Below are 19,794 nucleotides of genomic sequence, written 5' to 3' on the forward strand. Positions count from 1 at the left end.
CTGATGAAGATCAAAGACCACAGCCTTCAGTCTGGATTAACATAAAGAAAACGAATATCCCCACAACTGGACTGATAAGCAACACCATGATAAACAGAGAAGACTAAAATTGTCAAGGATTTCATTTTACTTGGATCCACAATCAACACCCATGGAAGCAGCAGTCAAGAAACGAAAAGACATTGCATTCGGCAAATCTGCTGCAAAAGACCTCTTTAAAAGTGTTAAAAAGCAAAGATGTCCCTTTAAAGACTAATGTGCGTCTGACCCAAGCCATGATGTCTTCAATTGCCTTGTATGCGTGCAAAATCTAGACAACGAATAAGGCAGGCTGAAGAATTAACAGCTTTGAATTATGTGTTCCCAAAGAATCTTGAATATACCATGTACTACCAGAACAAAAAAATCTGTCTTGGAAGAAGTACAGCCAGAACGCTCCTTAGAAGCGAGGATGGCGAGACTTCGTCTCTAGTAATTTGGACACGTTGTCAGGAGGGACCAGTCCCTGGAGAAGGAGATCATGCTTGGTAAAGGGTCAACGAAACAGAGGAGGACCCTCAAGGAGGTGGACTGACACAGTGGCTGCAACAAGGGACTCAAGCATAACAAAGATTGTAAGAAGCATGGCACGGGACTGGGCAGTGTTTCATTCTGTTGTACACAGGGTTGCTATGACGGGAACCAACACAAACATTTTTATTTGAAGGTTAAATAATGTCTTTGTAAGGTCTTTATAGAGCAGCCTTCTCTAAAAAAGTAGCCTTGATTATTTCTACAGTTAACACAAGTGCTAATATGCTGAAAACCAGTTGCTACTGAGTCGACTCTGACTCATTAAGTGCGTATTAACAAAACCCACAAGAGAGTTATTACAAATATTTTATTTAAATATTGAGAAAAAAGTTATACATACTTAAAAATGATCAAAAGTTCATAAGTTAAACAAATGTTAAACCCTCCCGTAATTTACACAACGATAGAAATCTAAAGTGATGTAAAACACACAGAAAAACAAAATACTTCCAGGCGGTCCTCTCACCTAACAAAACTACCCTAAAAGTGAGACCAGCAGTGAGCACCTCATTTGGGTTAAAGGCACAGGTCAGAATCCTTCCTTTATATCCAGTCATCTCACACAGTCAACTAGCTTCCGGCTACTTCTTAAATGGAAGAGTGAGTAATTAATTTACATTACCGGGGGGAGGAACGCTGTGCACCTATAATGGAACTTTGCCAAACTTTGACACCACTTCTTTTCCAAAGATTCAAGCAATTAACATTTCAAAAGAGTTACTTCTGTAAACACAGACATCTGAAAAATTCAATAATCAACTGAGTTTAGGACTATGCAAATGAAATAATTTATTCGGATTTCTGCCATAGATGTATGAAGCCACAATTTTTCCAAGGAAACCATTCGCTGTGTAGATGTTATTCGTCCCTGTTGCTGTCAGCTAGCTGGAGGTTCAGTCATTCACTTTCAATTCGCATTCGCTGAAATCTGAAAGAAAAACAGCATTTATGTCCCAAGTAAGACTTTCCATCTTAAGCTACTGAATTTAATATGAATGAACAGAGTTCAAGTGATATGCCTACGGCACTATCCGGCCCTCCAGCCCCAGTTAGAAATTCATGGCAGTGCGGAGTCCAAAGCTCTTGAACATCTGTGAAAACTTCAAACCGAAGAGCCAGGAAAAACCGAATGGCATAGAAGGGCAGGCAGGGTAGGAGATGTTCTGAGGTGCGTGGGCCTAATCAGCAGCCCTGGTGTTCTGTTGCTTCACATGTGAACACGGATGCAGAGTACACTGCGAAGAGTCCTAGCAGTCCCCAGACAGCATAACAGATGGAGGACGCCCCACATACCAGCGTGGTCGTGCACGTGCCGTCTGCTTTTTTCAGAGTGGCAACAATGAGATGACGTCCATTTCTGTATGTGGTTACAGTGGCTTTCCTTTCAAATCCCCAAGGGAGGAACGCAGGCTGTCTGCTGAAATGTCAGCTTTCTTTAGCATCCCAGTCATTTACTGAGTGTATTAAATTCTACTTCCATGGGCCTCAGTGCTCCTATCTTAAACTCGTGTATGGAGGCGGTTTCTTCCCAGTTCTGATGTGACAGGAAGGGAGGGACTGTCTTCTTCCCACGTCCCTGAGCACGCAGGTGAGTACCCACAGTTATTTGGGACTCAGCTAACAGACTGTGGAAGGCCGGGGGCCCAGGAAGTGGTGGTCTGTGGAGAGGCGAAATTCCAAGCCGAACACGGCAGAAGACCAATGTGTCGGCTGTCAGGTCGTCATGAGGCAACCAGGACAGTTAGAAAATGGCAGGATTTTTTACCCCAATTGAGTAAAATTGCCCATTTCTTAAGAATAATCTAGCCAACCGACACTTGTATATAAGCTGATGGAAGTTTAATTAAATACAAAATGTTCTAATGTGTGAACTTATCTGCATTTGAAAGTGCAAGTAGTGTCTTCATGAGGTCTCTGAAGGGTAGGGTGCCTTTCCTAAAGAGTAGTCACTTAGAACTAAACGATGAAAAGGAACGGGGACTCGGTCCCTTTTATCCCAGGGTTCAAGGGATAAAGAGCTCTGATATAAACATGACTGGAACTAATTCATGAGTCGTCTGTGACCGCTAAGTCTACTGGGAAGTGTCCTGAGAGACATTCTGCAAATGAGCCCATTATTCAAAACGCTGTTCCAGAAATCTTACCTTCAGCCATCATCCGAGGAGTGAGATAAGCATCACAACTCCCATAAACTGGGTAAACAGCAACAACGGAGTGAAAAATGACCACACGGGCCACAAAGCAATGTTGAAGCTGAAAGGAAAGGAAAAACACAACATATACACAAATACATTTTATTCTAGGATCCGTACTTAAAGAGCTCACTTTTTACTCAGTTTGGGCAGTTCATCCTGCCGACAACTTTCTATGCCTCCTGTGGTTTAGATCTGTGATTTCGCCAACGCTGGAAAACTCTGTATGTGCTCAAGGAGCTACCACAGTCTCTAAAAAGGGACTGGAATCACCAAACGTCCCCTAGTGGGCGCTGACATGGCTTAATAGAAACCAAGTCTCTGAAAGGTGTCTGCACTGGAATGTGGATTTAAATGGCTATCTTCTACTTCTAAGGAGCCCTGGTGGTACAGCAGAGCCCTGGTGACGCAGTGGTTAAGAGCTACGGCTGCTAACCAAAAGGTCAGCAACTCGAATCCACCAGCTGCTCCTTGGAAACCTTATGGGTTAGTTCTACTCTGTCCTGTAGGGTCGCTATGAATCGGAACTGACTCGACAGCAACAAGTCTGGTTTTGGTTGGGTGGTGCCACAGCGGTTAAGTGCTCGGCTGCAAACCAAAGGTCTGTGGTTTGAACCCACCAGCCGCTCTGCGGGAAAAAGATGTGGCAGTCTGCTCCTATAAAGATTACAGCCTAGAAAACCTTATGGGGCAGTTCTACCCTGTTCTATAGGGTCGCTATGAGTTGGAATCGACTTGACAACAAGAGGTATAGTCTACTTTTATGATCTCACATACCAAACTACTACGGTAAAAGAAAAAAAAAAAGATGGCTAAAAGTATTCTCTCTTAGAAACAGGAATGAAAAAGTAATTACCTGTAAGTGGCTTTAAATTTTCTATTGAGAAAAACGCTATTTCTGTCACCCAAAAAAAGATTAAAATACTTTCTAAATGCAGACGATTTTTCATGGCTGAATTTTTAAGAGTCGAAATCAAGGGAAAACTATAGATAGTTTTAAATAAGTTTTCAGGTAGTTATTGATTTTAATACACAATCTCTTGATAAACATAAACTTTCAGTAGCTATAATCCTACTGTTCTAAAAAAATAAAAACATTTCCGGGGGTGATCTTAGCCTCATGAGAAAAAGCAAAATAACAGACCTGTTTACCTGCATCACCACCACTATCAGAATATAACTTATGTCAAATATCCCAAAACGTCAACTACAGAAAATGAATCACAGAAAACACATATTTAAACGCAATAATGTGCTAATGTGCGTGGTTGTTCCAAAATAAGAACTCAGTTTAACATAAAGAACGAAAACACCGAAGAAGTACACACAGGACTGGCTCGTTTTCTCTCTGGTCGGCAGGACCATGAAATTTATCTCCTTTGTGTCTTTCTGAAATTTGCAGACTTCCCTTCAGTGAACAAGTATTACTTTTATAAATAGAAAATAAAACTTTTTTTTTCCACTGAGCACCTGCTACCTTATGAAGGGTATTCACCGTGGCATTGTTTGCAAAGGAATAAAAACAACTGTAGGTCCAACAACAAGGAGCTGGGTAAGAACTGCTGTGTCCATGCAGAGAAAAGTATGGAACTATTAAAAAGAACGAGGCGCAGCTACATGTTCCAGTATGGGCGAATCCCCACCCATCTGGTTCCAGTTAAACAAAGAAAAAAATGAACAACCGCCCTGGCACAGTCTGGCATCGTGGACTGAAGCTGGATGCGCACACACACTCCGAGCCAACAGTGTCCTGTATATACACGGGAGGGTGTCTAGGAGTCGGAATCGACTCAATGCCAACAGGTTTGGTGTACATATATCTGGAGCCCTGGTGGCACGGTGGTTAAGAGCTCGGCTGCCAACCAAAAGGTTGGCAGCTTGAATCCACCAGCGGCTCTTGGGAAACCCTCTGTCCTGTAGAGTCACTATGAGTCAGAATCAACCCAATGGCAACAGGTAGTGACATACAGATATCTGTATCTCCATGTAACAGGAATGTGTGCACATGTACTACAAGAGACATGTGTAAGAATTTCTTAACAGCATCATTTAAACAACTCTAAACTGCAAACTACCCAAATCCCGTCCCAGAACAGATGCTTTAATTGGGACTGATGCATACAATGCAATGCAACGCCAAACAACAGCGGAAACCCACAATGGCTACACAGGACAATGCGGACGAGTCAGACACGGTGCTGCACGCAGGCCGTAAACATAAAAGAACGCACACTGTATAAATGCATTTCTACAGAAACAGGTAAAATGAAAGTAGAGTGCTCAAGGGATGCAACTTAGATGGTAAAATCACATGAAAAACAGAAAGTACCATGAAGGTGGGCACAGTGTCTACCTTTGGGCAGAAGGAAGGTGTAGTGATTGGGAGGGGGCACGGAGGGGGCTCTTGGGGTCCTGGCGTGGTTCGGGGTTTACACCAACGTGCACTGTGTGACAATTCATTCAGCTGTAGGCTTTAATTCTGTCTGCTCTTCAGTATGTATTATGCTTCACAATTACGAACAAGATTTAAAAAGCAAATTGCAGAATACATAAAGAATGTCACCATTTGCGTCATAAATAACTAAATACTTAGAGAGAGAGAAAGAGATCCTACTGGAAAGGAAATGGGGCAACTGGAATGACAGGGAGGCTACCTTTCTGTTACACCTTTTTATTCTTTTGAATTTTGTACCATGTACACCACTGTCACTGTTGTTAGGTACTGCTGAGTCGATTCTGACTAACAGTGACCCTATTTACAACAGAATGAAACGCTGCCCCATCCTGTACCATCTTCATAATCATTCCCATGTATGTTACTATCTGATCAAAAAATACATACATACATATGTTTTAATTCCTCTTAAACCAAAAACCCAACCCATTGCCATCGAGTAGATTTTCACTCATAGCAACCCTACAGGACAGAGTAGAACTGCCCCATGGGCTTTCTAAGGAGCACCTGGTAGATTTGAACTGCCGACCTTTAGGTTAGCAGCCAAGCTCTTAACCACTATGTTACCAGGATTTCACAATTTCTCTTAGTTGTTTCAAAATCAACTCACCAAATTCCTGCTGCGATAAAAGTACCGGTTGTAATGGGGATCAGCGAGGGGTGCTTGACATCGTAATCCTCAACTCCGCAGTACCACTCCAGGTAGATTATACAGTAAAATGCAACCGACAAGCTGACAAGCAACAAGGCACCACCAAAGAGAAACCAACTGTGGAGATAAAACAGTCCCATGGTTGGCAGCATTTCACCGAACAGCAGGTATCTTAAATGTTTTCACTGATAACCTAAAAATCAAGTCAGTTTCTAAGAGGATGTTAGCCCGGGGCAGGAGGGAGGGACCACACACCGGCTTTCAGAAGTCTCCATCTAGTGGGAGGCAGACTGAGAAAAGATGACAAGAGCCACGAGAAAGAATTAAGACGTGAGACTTTATAAACACAGGCATTCGTGTGTGCTCTCACAAATCAACCAGCCAAGGACAGACCCCGGGCGCAGCAATGCCTTTTCTTTAACAATACAGGAAAAACAGCTGCTTCCTCGTTTCAAAATTTGTGTGGAAGTCATGAAAAGGATTCTCAACAGGTACCATTAACTCCTCCAAGCTAAGGGTTACTTGGGATACTGAAAATGAGTTTGTAAGATAGTTAATTCCAGTTCTCTCTCATCAAAGAGTTAGAGCTGCGATCTTTCCATTTTTCAGAATAGTTGCAATCCTCCCCTGGGGCAATGTCTTTCCCTCTCTTTCAATGCCACTAAGACCTGATTCCCCCAAATGTCTGTCAGTTTGTCATACTGTGGGGACCTGTGTGTTGCTGCGATGCTGGAAGCTATGCCACCGGTATTCAGATACCAGCAGGGTCACCCATGGAGGACATGGTTCAACTGAGCTTCCAAACTAAGACAGACCAGAGAGAAGGACCTGGCAGTCTATTTCTGAAAAGCATCTGCCACTGAAAACCTTACGAAGAGCTGCGAACACTGTCTGACATAGCGCTGGAAGACGAGCCCCCCAGGTTGGAAGGCGCTCAGAAGATGACTGGGGAACAGCTGCCTCCTCAAAGTAGAGTCGACCTTAATGACGTGGACGGGGTAAAGCTTTCGGGACCTTCATTGCCTGATGTGGCATGACTCAAAATGAGAAGAAACAGCTGCAAACATCCATTAATAATCGGAACCTGGAATGTATGAAGTATTAATCTAGGAAAATTGGAAATCATCAAAAATGAAATGGAACGCATAAATATCGATATCCTAGGCATTAGTGAGCTGAAATGGACTGGTATTGGCCATTCTGAATTGGACAATCATATAGTCTACTATGGTGGGAATGACAACTTGAAGAGGAATGGGGTTGCATTCATCATCAAAAAGAACATTTCGAGATCTATCCTGAAGTACAACACTGTAAGTGATAGGATAACATCCATACACCTACAAGGAAGAAATTATAGAACAGTATCATTAATATCGCACGCAAGCAAAGTTTTGCTGAAGATCATTCAAAAACAGTTGCAGTAGTATATCGACAGGGAACTGCTAGAAATTCAGACTGGTTTCAGAATAGGACATGGAACCAGGGATATCATTGCTGATGTCAGATGGATCCTGGCTGAAGGCAGAGAATACCAGAAGGATGTTTACCTGTGTTTTATTGACTATCCAAAGGCATTCGACTGTGTGGATCCTAACAAATTATGGATAACGTTGCAAAGGATGGGAATTCCAGAACACTTAATTGTGCTTATGAGAAAACTACATAGATCAAGAGGCAGTTGTTCGGACAGACCAAGGGGATACTGATCGGTTTAAAGTCCGGAAAGGTGTGCGTCAGGGTTATATTCTTTCACCATACTTATTCAATTTGTATGCTAAACAAATAATATGAGAAGCTGGACTATATGAAGAAGAATGGGGCATCAGGATTGGAGGAAGACTCATTAACAACCTGCATTATGCAGATGACACAACATTGCTTGCTGAAAGTGAAGCGGACTCGAAGCACTTACTAATGAAGATCAAAGACCACGGCCTTCAGTATGGATTGCACCTCAACATAAAGAAAACAAAAGTCCTCACAACTGGACCAACAAGCAACATCATAATAAACAGAGAAAAGACTGAAGTTGTCAAGGATTTCATTTTACTTGGATCCACAATCAACAGCCATGGAAGCAGCAGTCAAGAAATCAAAAGACGCATTGCATTGGGTAAATCTGCTGCAAAGGACCTCTTTAAAGCGTTGAAGAGCAGAGATGTCACCTTGAAGACTAAGGGGCGCCTGAACCAAGCCATGGTATTTCCAATTGCATCATATGCATGTGAAAGCTGGACAATGAATAAAAAAGACCGAAGAAGAATTGACGCCTTTGAATCGTGGTGTTGGCGAAGAATATTGAATATACCATGGACTGCCAAAAGAATGAATAAATCTGTCTTAGAATAAGTAGAACCAGAATGCCCCTTAGAGGCAAGGATGGCGAGACTGCATCTTACAAGGATGGCGAGACTGCATCTTACAAGGATGGCGAGACTGCATCTTACATACTTTGGACATGTTGTCAGGAGGGATCAGTCCCTGGAGAAGGACATCACACTTGGCAGAGTACAGGGTCAGCGGAAAAGAGGAAGACCCTCAATGAGGTGGATTGACACAGTGGCTGCGACAATGAGCGTAAACGATTTTAAGGATGGCTCAGGACTGGGCAGTGTTTCGTTCTGTTGTGCACAGGGCCGCTATGATTCGGAGCCGACTCGATGGCACCTAACAACAACAACAAGACCTGATTCGGAAGCGAGCTACAGCTGCTTACCAAAAGGTGGACGGTTGGAATCCACCAGCCGCTCCTTGGAAACCCTATGGGGCAGTTCTACTCCATCCTATAGGGTTACTATGAGTTGGAAACGACTCAATGTCCATGGGTTTTGTTTGGTTTGGTTTGGTTTTTGGAAGACCTGATTCGGTCTGTGCGAGGCAGCCTCCTCAGCCCTTACTCCCAGCCCCTGCTGGTCAGGAGATGGGCTAGGCTTGGGTACTGAAGTCCCTTTCCTGGTCTCCTAACTCAACCCAATAACCTCATTATCTTCTGCTCCTCCACGGGCAGATATAAGACCGGTGTTCCATGTAGGAGAGAAGGGGGAAGCAGAGGGCCAGAAGAGTTAAACTGCATATGCAGAGGCAGCGAGATGGCTTTTTAAAAAATGGCAATGTTTCCAATTCCTTCAAGAACTTTTAATCTGATGCAATTCTGGGATTCTGAATTACTAGACGTGGTAAGGGGCTGTGGCTAAGGACGTGGCCTCAGCAATCTCTCTGTCTGGGTTTGAATCTCAGCTTCATCATAAGTAGCTCTGTGACTCTGAGCAAGTTATTTAACCTCGCTGTACTTTGGAAATATTAACAGTCCCTAACTCATAAAGAGCTGTGAGAACTGAAGTGTCTGGACAAGTGCTTCTCACACAGCTAAGTCCTCGACAGCAGCCACTGTTACTCCACTGGTGCCATCGATGAGAAAAACACTTCCACGGTCCCCTACGGAAAGAGCCTTCCAAGAGCTCCCTTCTGCTAGAGCTTGCACTCTACTGGAGGGAACAGGACTCCAAACAGGAAAGAAACAGCGTATTCTTTTTTATGTGTAAAGCACAGGTATATATACAGAACATAAGCAGACAAGGACTTTATCTGTGGTACTAAAATTTCTGAGGCGGGGGCGTGATCAGGGATGAAAAAAGGCTCTTTAGGGGAGTGATAGTGAAGCAAAGGCTGAGGAAGGCTGTGCTGGAGCTGAGGTGATCTCCTGGCTTCATCAGAAGTCTTCCTTTTATTTACTTCAGTTCTTGTCCTCACATGGAACCCTGGTTTGGCTACACTGCCCAGACACAATAAAGGATATTAAAACTTGGGAAAACCGCCTGAACAAAATACAACGCTGCAGGTCGGTGGTCCTTGAATGTGGCCACGCATCAGTCACCTCTGCGACGTTTGTCAAAGGAAGCTCTCTTGCCTCTTGAACAACTAATCTGAGAAGCTGGGCTACATGAAGAAGAATGCAGCATCAGGACTGGAAGACGGCTCATTAACCACCTGTGATACACAGATGACAGCCTTGTTTGCCGAAAGTGACGATGACTTGACGCACTTACTGACGAAGATTAAAGACTACAGGCTTCAGTATGGATTATGCCTGAACATAAAGAAAAATATCCTCACAACTGGACCAATAAACATCATGATACATGGATAAAAAGCTGAAGTTGTCACCAATTCATTCTACTTGGATCAACAATCAGCACTCATGGAAGCAGAAGTCAAGAAATCAAACGACAGACTGCACTGGGCAAAGATGCTGCAAAAGACCTTTTTAAAGTTTTCAAAAGAAAAAATGTTACCTTGATGGCTAAAGCATGCCTGACTCAAGTCATGGTACTTCCAATCGCCTCACATGCATGAGAAAGTTGGACAATGAATAAGGAAGACCGAAAAACTGATGGATTTGAATTATAGTGTCAGCAAAGAATAATGAATATACCTTGGAACGGCATAAGAACAAATCAGTCTTAGAGGAAATACAGCCGGAATGCTCCTTAGAAGCAAAGATAGCAAGACTTCATGTCACTTTGGACACGTCATCAGGAAAGACCAATCACTAGGAAAGGACATCATGTTTGGTAAAGTAGAGGGTGAGCAAAAATGAGGGAAATTCTCAATGACATGGATTGCATAATAGCCACAACGAAGGACTCAACATACCAGTAATCATGAAAATGACATAGGACCGGACAATACTTCACTATGTTATACATAAGAGAGAAAGAGGAAGACCCTCAAGGAGATGGACCGACATAGTGGCTGCAACAATGGGCTTAAATGTAATGATGACTGTGTGGACGGTGCAGGACCAGGCAATGTTTCAGTCTGTTGTACATGGGGTCACTATGAGTTGAAAGCGACTCAATGGCAGCTAACAACAACAATATACATAAGGTCACCCTGTTAATTGTGATGACTCTCTGAAAACAAACTGAGACCCCATTCCCACCTACCACATTCTCATTCCCTCCTCCCACTATACCTGCACCTTGTCTTCATAAAGACCTGCAGTCAGAGCCTTCATCCCTCCATTTTTTCCAACTGGATAGGACCTTCCAAATTTCATTACCTTCCCCACCCTACAACACATCTGTGCTGAAAAGTCCCATGGAAATGACAGCCCCCAACCTCATCCACTCTGCTTTAAGTGCCCAGGGCACGTACTCTCTCATTGATCCCTGTATCCACAGCACCTCCAACAGACAGGAGGTGCTTCCTAAGGATTTGAAGAACTCAACTGACAAGGTAAAACACGAAAGACAAGACAAGGGTGTTTAACTTATGAAACAATAAAGCTTTCTTACCTACTAGTATAAATGTTTTCTTTGACAGTTTTAAAGAAATCCACATAATAGGTCACAGCAATGGATGTCAAAATCCAGAATCCAGAATGGATATTAAGTCTTGGAAGGGGTTTCTCCTTTCTCTCAACAGCTGTAGAGGTTTCTGGAAATAGGGGAGATTTCAATTATCAGTAAGTTCATGAGGAGAAAGTACACCTATTTTTAACCGAATAATTTTCTAGAGCCTTTGAGAAACTGGATCCTCTTCCATTGTATCACCGATTCCTTATGTAAAATCATCAAGGTAGGTTTATATCTGCAGAAATAATAACTAGGAGCCTGCTGTAATACGAAGGTCCCTGCGTGGAGGGTCGCCATGAGTTGGAATCGACTCGACGGCAATGGATTTGGTTTTCCTTTTTTGGGTGGCACTGATGGTTTACACTCGACTACTAACCAAAAAGTTGGCAGTTCAAACCCACCCAGCAGCTATAAAATACGTTCAATAATCAACTTACTTCCTCTAAATACACTTTTAAATCAAATTTACACACTCAGTTATTTGGAAGGAATGATGCCACCTGGTAGTGTGGGAATTTTAATATTATATTTCACATTTCATCTAAGAAGGTAAATGTGTGCTGTCAAGTTGATTCTGACCCATGGCAATCCTGGACAGAGTAGAACTGCCCCATAGGGTTTCCTAGGCTGTAATCCTTACGGTAGCGGATTGCCAGGGTTTTTCTCCCGTGGAGTGGCTGACAGGTTTGAACAACCAAGCTTTCGGTTAGCAGCCAAGCACTTTACCATTTTGACACCAGGGGTCCTTAAAGAAGTCTTGTTAATTAAGAAGAATACGAAAGGCAAACACATTACAACACAAAATGGGCTTGCAATCTATTAAGAGCGCTTCTTGTAATCAAATATTTTAATCATTTTAAGCACACAAGTGGAACGGGCACAATAGACTGTGCATCAGGTACCAGCGTTCTAGGCCTAGCATGGCCCTTTCTAGACAGGCGATGGACAAGTCTTTTCTTCCATCTGGAACCACATCTGAAAGAATGGGTCAGAGGAGTTAGTTTTAACAAGTTCCACTGGTGCTTCTGACATGCCCTCTCTCTGTTTACGTGAGAACCAGTGGCCTACATCAGAGGTTCTGGGCCCTTAGCTGCACATCAGGATCCCTGGGGAATTTGTCAATGATTCAGAGGACACCCCAAAATATATAAACTACCATGCCAGGCCACACTGTTTATTTTGAAAAGGTAATAAATTCACACAGTGTACCACATACAGGACAAACGTATCTAAAATAAAGTCTCCATTTCTCATCTTTAACCACTTCCCCGCCCAGAAGCAACCACCAATCCTATTTTTACTCAATTCTTCCGGAGATATTCTATATATCTACAGGTTAACACGCAACACAGGTTATCTGGTTACCCAGAGGGTAGTATAAGAGTCATTATTCTGCACCTTCCTTTGAATATCTTCCACACTGGCACAAAAAGTCGGCCTGGTGTCCCACGTATGGATAGGTGCAAATTTATTTAACCAGCTCTCTGCTATTAGATCACTTCCAGTCGTTTACTACTACAAAAAATGCCACGGTGAAACACTTGGCACATACATCTTCGTGTCCTTGTGCAAGTATGTGCCTTCGATAAGTCCTCAGCAGAACTGGTGGGTACGCTTCATTTTAACGGATACTACCAAACATGTGGCCGAAATATTTCAAACCAGCTCTCCAGCGAATTCTGAAGGCAGGTGAGATGGAGATTCGGGGGGCTACGTGTTTCCGAGGACCTTTATATGACACCAGACACTCGGCTTTCAGAACTACTTGGGAAGCCCCACAGCCTCGGAAATCGAAACCCGAAGCCTCCGGACTGGGCCGGGCAACGGGAAGCCCGTGGGGCCGGCAGTTCCTGAGCGCCTCGCCTCCGGAAACCTCGAAGCGCACCCCGGGGAGAACGCCTCACCGGGCCTGGCGTCGCCCTCGCTATTCAGCTGGCCTTCGGCGTCCTGTGTGAACAGGTACCTCCGCCGGAGCTCCTCCCGTGCCCGCAGAGCGTCCATCTTGGCACCGCCCCGATACGCGGCGGAAGTGACGTCACACCACTTCCGGCGTCCGCACCAGGCGCTCCTTTCACCAGAGGGTCGGGGTAGAGGCTGGAGTATTTTTCGCGTTTTCGGTTAAGTGAGACTCTAGGGCGGAGCTGGCGTCGCGGCTTCCCCGCTGGAACCCGCAAACGTGACTGGCATTTCAAATACTGCTCTTCTGCTGGCCGTAGAGCTCCCAAGTTTACTCCGAGCCACGGATGCCCAGAAGGACCAAAATGACCAATGCCGTTGAGTTCGCTATGGGAAGGGATGCTTAGTTCTGAGCTGTGTTGTTCGCCTTGCCCTCCGCTTTCCGAGCCATGGCTATCCAATGCCCAAAGCATAAGAAATACCCTCCGTCCAGGCCTCGACTCTCAGCCCCAGCTTCCTTCCTACTCCTGTTCTTAAGTCGCCCTTCTAGACCTGAAAGGGTTGAAGGCAGTCCCGCGAGCCTGACACTTACCACCTGGTGACCTTGGGCGAGAAGCAGAGCCCTCTAGGCCTGTTTCCTCTTCTACACAACGAGGATAATACCTGCCTAGTTGGGAGATTTAACTTAAAGCACCCGGACCGTGTTAGCCCTGTTTGCCACTCCAGCCACACTCTTCCAGCAGACCGGAGAAAAATTGCCCCAGGTGGGAATGTGGGCGCGAAATTACTTTTCCAGCACACTGCCATCTCCCGCCACTCAAGCCTGTAAACCGAAAAATGTCTTTTCTGTGTCACTACTTACACGATTTTTTTTCCTCCAGTAATTCTGTTTGTTACTCATACCCCGCTCCAGTGATGTGATGTGCTGAGAAATTTTGTGTGCTTATTCTACATTAACTGAAAGGTTGGAAGCTCGAGTCCACCCAGACGTGACTTGGCAGAAGGTCCTGGTGATATACTACTGAAATATCACAGCTATTGAAAACCCTATGATGCACAGTCCTATTCGGACACCCATGGCATTGCCGTGAGCTGGACTCGACTCCACCCAACTGGTCAGGGTAACCATTCTTTAAACGTTTACTGAGAACCTATTTGTTAGGAACTGTTAGGCACCATGCTAAGCAGTGAAGGTAGAGACGAGTAGGACATTGCCCATGCACTTGACCTGCTGGTCCACGGATAACCAGAGATATACAACAATATGGCACAGCATTTGTAAATGTAGGTGTTTCCTTAATTTAGTTGACAAATGTTTTCTGAGCAGCTACATGTGCTGAAATGTTGAGGACAGAATCCAGCAGAGAAGACTACAGTGCAATAATAGAGATATCCTATATGGGGTTATGGGGGGCACCGTTTATTCTGGTGGGATGTTCGCAGAGCAGAGGAACACGTGGGGTGGGTTGAATACAGGGATGGACAGCCCAGAAAACCATACAGGAAAGTACACTTTGAATTGGTTAGTAGGCACGCTTTACTATCTTCTGTATGGAGGAGTCCTGGTGGCACAGCAGCTATCCAAAACGCTCACAGTTCAAATCCTCCATCCGCTCCTTGGAAACCCTATGGGGCAGTTCTATTCTGTCCTGTAGGGTTGCTATGAATTAAAATAGACTCAACGGCAGTTGTTTGGGTTTTTTGGTTTTGTATGTTGTGGAGGAGTTCCTGGTTGGTGCACATGGTTAACAACTCAGCTGATGACCAAAAGGTTGGAGGCCCAAGTCCACCCAGAGCACCCAGGAAGAAAGGCCTGGTGACCTGCTTCCAAAAAATAATCCATTGAAAACCTTGCGCAGCCCAATTCTACTATGACACATAACGGGTTACCATGTGCCAGAGTCAATTCCATGGCAACTGGTTTAACTGTTTAAAAAAAAAAAAAAACTGTATAGGTCGTGGATATTTGTAAAAGGAATGTTGTAAGAAATATTCAAAAAAAAGAATGTCAAGCTTCTACTGGTTTACTTCAGTCGTTTTTTCAGCCCTTTTAGCAACACCCTTTGGGGCAAAGGATTTAATAGCTGTTTGGATCATATGGCCTTTCTAAACAATACTGCCTTTTCTGGTTCTTTTTTTTTTTTTCTTTTCAGCCTCCTAAAGAACAAGGAGTCATCTCTTCAAAGCCAACTGGCATCTTTGCCCTCCCTTCTCGCTCCTGTACAGGGCTAGAAGCCTTGCTAACGGGAAGTGAATTCCTCCTACCAAATACATTCTTCTATTGACTGTCTCCGCAGAAGGGTCAGTGCCGGGTCTTCCTTGTAACTGAATATTCCCGAGAGCATCGGCCGCGATTCCCAGAGCTTCCGTATGTGGAATCTGTAGGTCCGATCGGGTTTCTCTGTCCAGTTGTTTCATGGCCTTCATATTTGGATCTGAAATCCTTCTAGCATTTTTCCCCCTGATGCTGTAAGTGGCAGTATTTGCACACCCTACTGATGATACTTCAAAGGAGGTTGGAAAAAATGCAGTAGTTAGTGAGCACATCTTCGTTGTTGGAGTCCGCTGAACAAACTCTTCAATGTGTGCGCTGCACACCTGCCTTGACTGTAGACACATGATGCCAGATTGCCCGCCACCAAGAAATTTTCATTTTCAATGTGGATTATTTGTGTGGGGGGCAGGGAATGAATTTGACTATGACCTTTGTTGGCCTCCCCTTAGCAATGAGGTTAAGTACAACGCGTTTATGTCCAACACATTTATAGAACACTTACAGCATTTCGACCTTAGACAAGTTATTTCATCATTCTAAGCATCAGCTTCCTCCCCTGGGAAATAACAGGTCCCAGAGTGAAGATGTGGGGGCACTGGTGGTTCAGTGGTGGAATGCACACCTTCCACGGGAGAGACCCGGGTTCAATTCCTGACCAGTACACCTCATGTGCAGCCACCAGCCAGTGGAGGCTTGTGTGCTGCTGTGATGCTCAGCAGGTTTCAGCACAGCTTCCAGACTAAGACAGACTAGGAAGAAAGGCCTGGCAATCTACTTCCCGAAAATCAGCCAATGAAAACCCTGTAGATCACGACAGTGTGATCTGCAACTGATCATGGAGATGGCACAGGACCAGGTGGCGCGTTGCTTCATTGTGCATGGGGTTGCCATGAGTTGGGCGCCCAATAGTAACAGAGTGGAGATACCAAAAACAAAAAACAAAGCCATTGCCATCGAGTCAATTCCAGCTCACAGTGATCCTACAGGACAGAATAGAACTGCCCCATAGGGTTTCCAAGGAGCAGCTGGTGGATTTGAACTGCTGACCTTTTGGTTAGCAGCCATAGCTCTCCACCACTGCGCCACCAGGGCTCCAGCGTGAAGACAGATACAAATTGCTTAGTGTAGTGCCTACCCTATAGTATACACTCAATCGATGGTAGGTACTATTTCCTATGCCTTAATTTGGCTTGCCAGGTCTTCAAGATTAGCTTCCTGCTGTCCTCTTTTCCTGTTATTCCCTTTTCCCTGGGCTTCCGCTACACTGGGTTCATGTCCGTCTCCCAGTAATTATCACTCTGCCTACTATTGTGAGGATGGTCCAGGACTGGGCAATATTTCGTTCTGTCATACATGGGGTCACTATGAGTTGGAGCCAACTTGATGGCACCTAACAACAATGCAAGTTTCCTACCGTCTGTGCGTTCCTCACTTGACTGCGCAGACCAAACTTGTCTTAGTCTTCTCAAACCAAAAAACCCATTGCTGTTGAGTCAATTCTGACTCATAGGGACCCTATAAGACAGAGTAGAACTGCCCCACGGAGTTTCCGAGGAGCTGCTGGTGGATTCGAACTGTCGTCTTTTTGGTTAGCAGCCGTAGCTCTTAACCACTGTACCACCAGGCCTCCAGTGTCTTCTCAGTGCTTGCACACCACCTGGCACATAGCAGGAACTCCCCCATCCACTTTTCATTTTGGCCCTTGGTCACAGTTAACAACAGTCTTTGTACTGAACATCCGTTTGCCTACCCAGCATCCCTTCCTCTGAGAAACCTCTTTTCCTCCTTTCTGTTTGGGGCTAAGCATAGTACCTACCTCACGGGATAGGGTAAGAATGAAAAGTATTAATACATGTAAAATGCTTAGAACAGTGCCTCGCCCATGTTGTTGTTGTTGTTGGCTGCCATCTAGCTGATTCCCATGTGACGGAGAACAGCCCCACAGGGTTTTCTAGGCTCTCATCTTTACGGAAGCAGGTCAGCAAGTCTTTCTCCCACGGAGCCAGCTAGTTGGTGGCTTTGAACCAGCAACCTCTTGGTTACCATCAAGTGTTTAACCTTTGCACCACTGGGGTTTCCTTTCCTGCCCATAGGACATTCTTAATTAATGCTAGGTGTTGTTACTACCCATTGCTGAAATTTCTGATTTCTGAGCCCTCCTCCTTCCCCCCCAAAACCTTTTTGTTTTTAAACTAATGCTCATTTGAGCGGTTTTTATATTACTTGCAACCATGAAACCAGATCAGTACAGTCCTGTTCTCTCATTGTGCCATGTGGCTACCCCATTGGTCCCCAGCTGGATTGAGGACTCCAGGAAGGGAAGCTTGGTCTCATAGTGCCACAGATGCACTGTGACATCAGGTCTGGTACATGCTCAGTCAATACCAATTATTTGAATTGTATTATCTTTGTGTTTTAAAGCTAGCTTCAATTTCAGCTGAAGTTTGGGGATCCCTGCTTTTCATAATGAACCAGTGTTTGGTATCTGGCATTTACTTATTGATTAGAAAAAAGAAACCAAACCCATTGCAGTCGAGCTGACCCAACTCACAGGGACCCTATAGGACAGGGTAGAACTGCCCATAGGTTTCTAAGGCTATAAATTTTTACAGAAGCAGATTGCCACATCTTTCTCCTGTGGTGCAGCTGGTGGGTTTGAACTGCTGAGTTTTTGGTTAGCAGCTGTCTTAGTTATCTAACGCTGCTATAACAGAAATACCACAAGTGGATGGCTTTAACAAACAGAAGTTTATTCTTTCACGGTCTAGGAAGCTAGAAGTCCGAATTCTGAGTACCAGCTCCCGGGGAAGGCTTTCTGTCGGCTCTAGGGGAAGGTCCTCGTCATCAATCTTCCCCTGGTCGAGGAGCTTCTCAGGACAGGGACCCCAGGTCCGAAGGACACACTCCTGTCCGAGCACTTCTTTCTTGGAGGCATGAGGTCCCCCTCCTCTCTGCTCACTCCTCTCTTTTACATCTCAAAAGAGACCGACTCAAGGTACAACCTAATCCTATAGATTGAGTCCTGCCTCATTAACATAACTCCCTCTAATCCTTGCCTCATTAACATCATAGGTTAGATTTACAACATGTAGGATAATCACATCAGACCACAAAATGGTGGACAACCACACAATACTGGGAATCATGGCCTAGCAAAGTTAACACACATTTTTTGGGGACACAATTCAATCCATTAACAGCAGCCAAGCACTTAAACACTGAGCCACCAGGGCTTCTCCAAGTTTTTGATAAACCTAACCTAACCCTAACCCACTGCTATCGAGTTGATTCTGACTCATAGTGACCCTATAGGACAGAGTAGAACTGCCCCATAGTTTCCAGGGAGTGCCTGGTAGATTCGAACTGCCAACCTTTTGGTTAACAGCTGTAGCACTTAACCACTACGGCACCAGGGTTTCCAAGTTTTTGATAGAGGGGCCCAATAGAGGCTGAAGGGTGACGGACAGGTAGAAGTTCTAGGGAATGTTCAGTAGCAGAGATAAGCCAGACCACTCCATGACAGCCTTTGCAGGTGAGTAGAGTTAGGTTCGTTGTGATGATGACGGAACTGAGGCTCAGAGAAGTTGTATAGTATTCCCTGAATTGCACAGTTAGCAAGTGTCAAAGATGGGGCTGGAACACAGGTCTTTCCGCTATCACTTTGCCTTTTCTAAGGACTCCAGAAGCACCATGGTGGTGGGAGAGAGGGGGTGAGACAAGGAATCAAGTCCCTGTCCCTCAGTCTCCTCAGCATTAACCAAAAAACTAAATGTGTTGCTGTCGAGTCGATTCTGGCTCGTGGCTAGCCCGTGTGTTGCAGAGTAGAGCTGCACTCTATAGGGTTTTCAAGGGCTATGATCTTTACAGAGCTCTGATAGCGCAGTGGTTAAGTGCTTAGCTTAACCCGCCAGCAGCTTCATGGGAGAAAAGACCTGGCAACCTGCTTCTAGAAAGACTACAGCCTAGAAAACCCTATGGGGCAGTTCTACTCTGTCACATGGGGTTGTTAGGAGCTGGAATTAACTAGTAGGCTCACAACCACCACCACGATCTTTACGGGTGCAGGTCGGCAGGACTGATAACACTGAACCCCATTTAGTTACCGGAAGGATAAATTAATTCAGGTGAACTACAAAAGCACTGGAAAGTGCTCAGAAAACGTTAGTATATATCACTTGGGATCCTGCCTGTCATTCTCAAACAGAGCTAGTAACTAAATAAAAGTTTCCCTCTCATTATAAATAATGCAACGTAATATGTGTGTGTCTTTCTATATAACCCTGGTTATTTCTCTGATAAAAGCTATAGAGTTGGAATTTCTAGATCAAGGAATATGAACACTTTTAAGGATTCTGATGGATATTTGCAAAAAAGGTTATGCAGGACCACTT

At 44.6% G+C, this 19,794-nt stretch overlaps 1 protein-coding gene across 1 annotated transcript; it reads right to left on the bottom strand.

The window, feature by feature from the left end:
- Positions 1-1,129: 1,129 nt before the first annotated feature.
- TMEM128 (transmembrane protein 128) lies at positions 1,130-13,270 on the bottom strand. Its single transcript, XM_003411361.4, has 5 exons — positions 13,137-13,270; positions 11,173-11,314; positions 5,831-5,989; positions 2,718-2,826; positions 1,130-1,501 (listed from the first exon to the last, which is right to left on the bottom strand). The coding sequence occupies exons 1-4, from the start codon at positions 13,231-13,233 to the stop codon at positions 2,727-2,729; spliced, it is 498 nt and encodes a 165-aa protein (XP_003411409.1). The 5' UTR covers positions 13,234-13,270; the 3' UTR covers positions 1,130-1,501; positions 2,718-2,726.
- Positions 13,271-19,794: the final 6,524 nt, after the last annotated feature.

This window comes from Loxodonta africana, chromosome 5, assembly GCF_030014295.1.
Source record: "Loxodonta africana isolate mLoxAfr1 chromosome 5, mLoxAfr1.hap2, whole genome shotgun sequence".
In the NCBI taxonomy this organism is placed as follows: domain Eukaryota; kingdom Metazoa; phylum Chordata; class Mammalia; order Proboscidea; family Elephantidae; genus Loxodonta; species Loxodonta africana.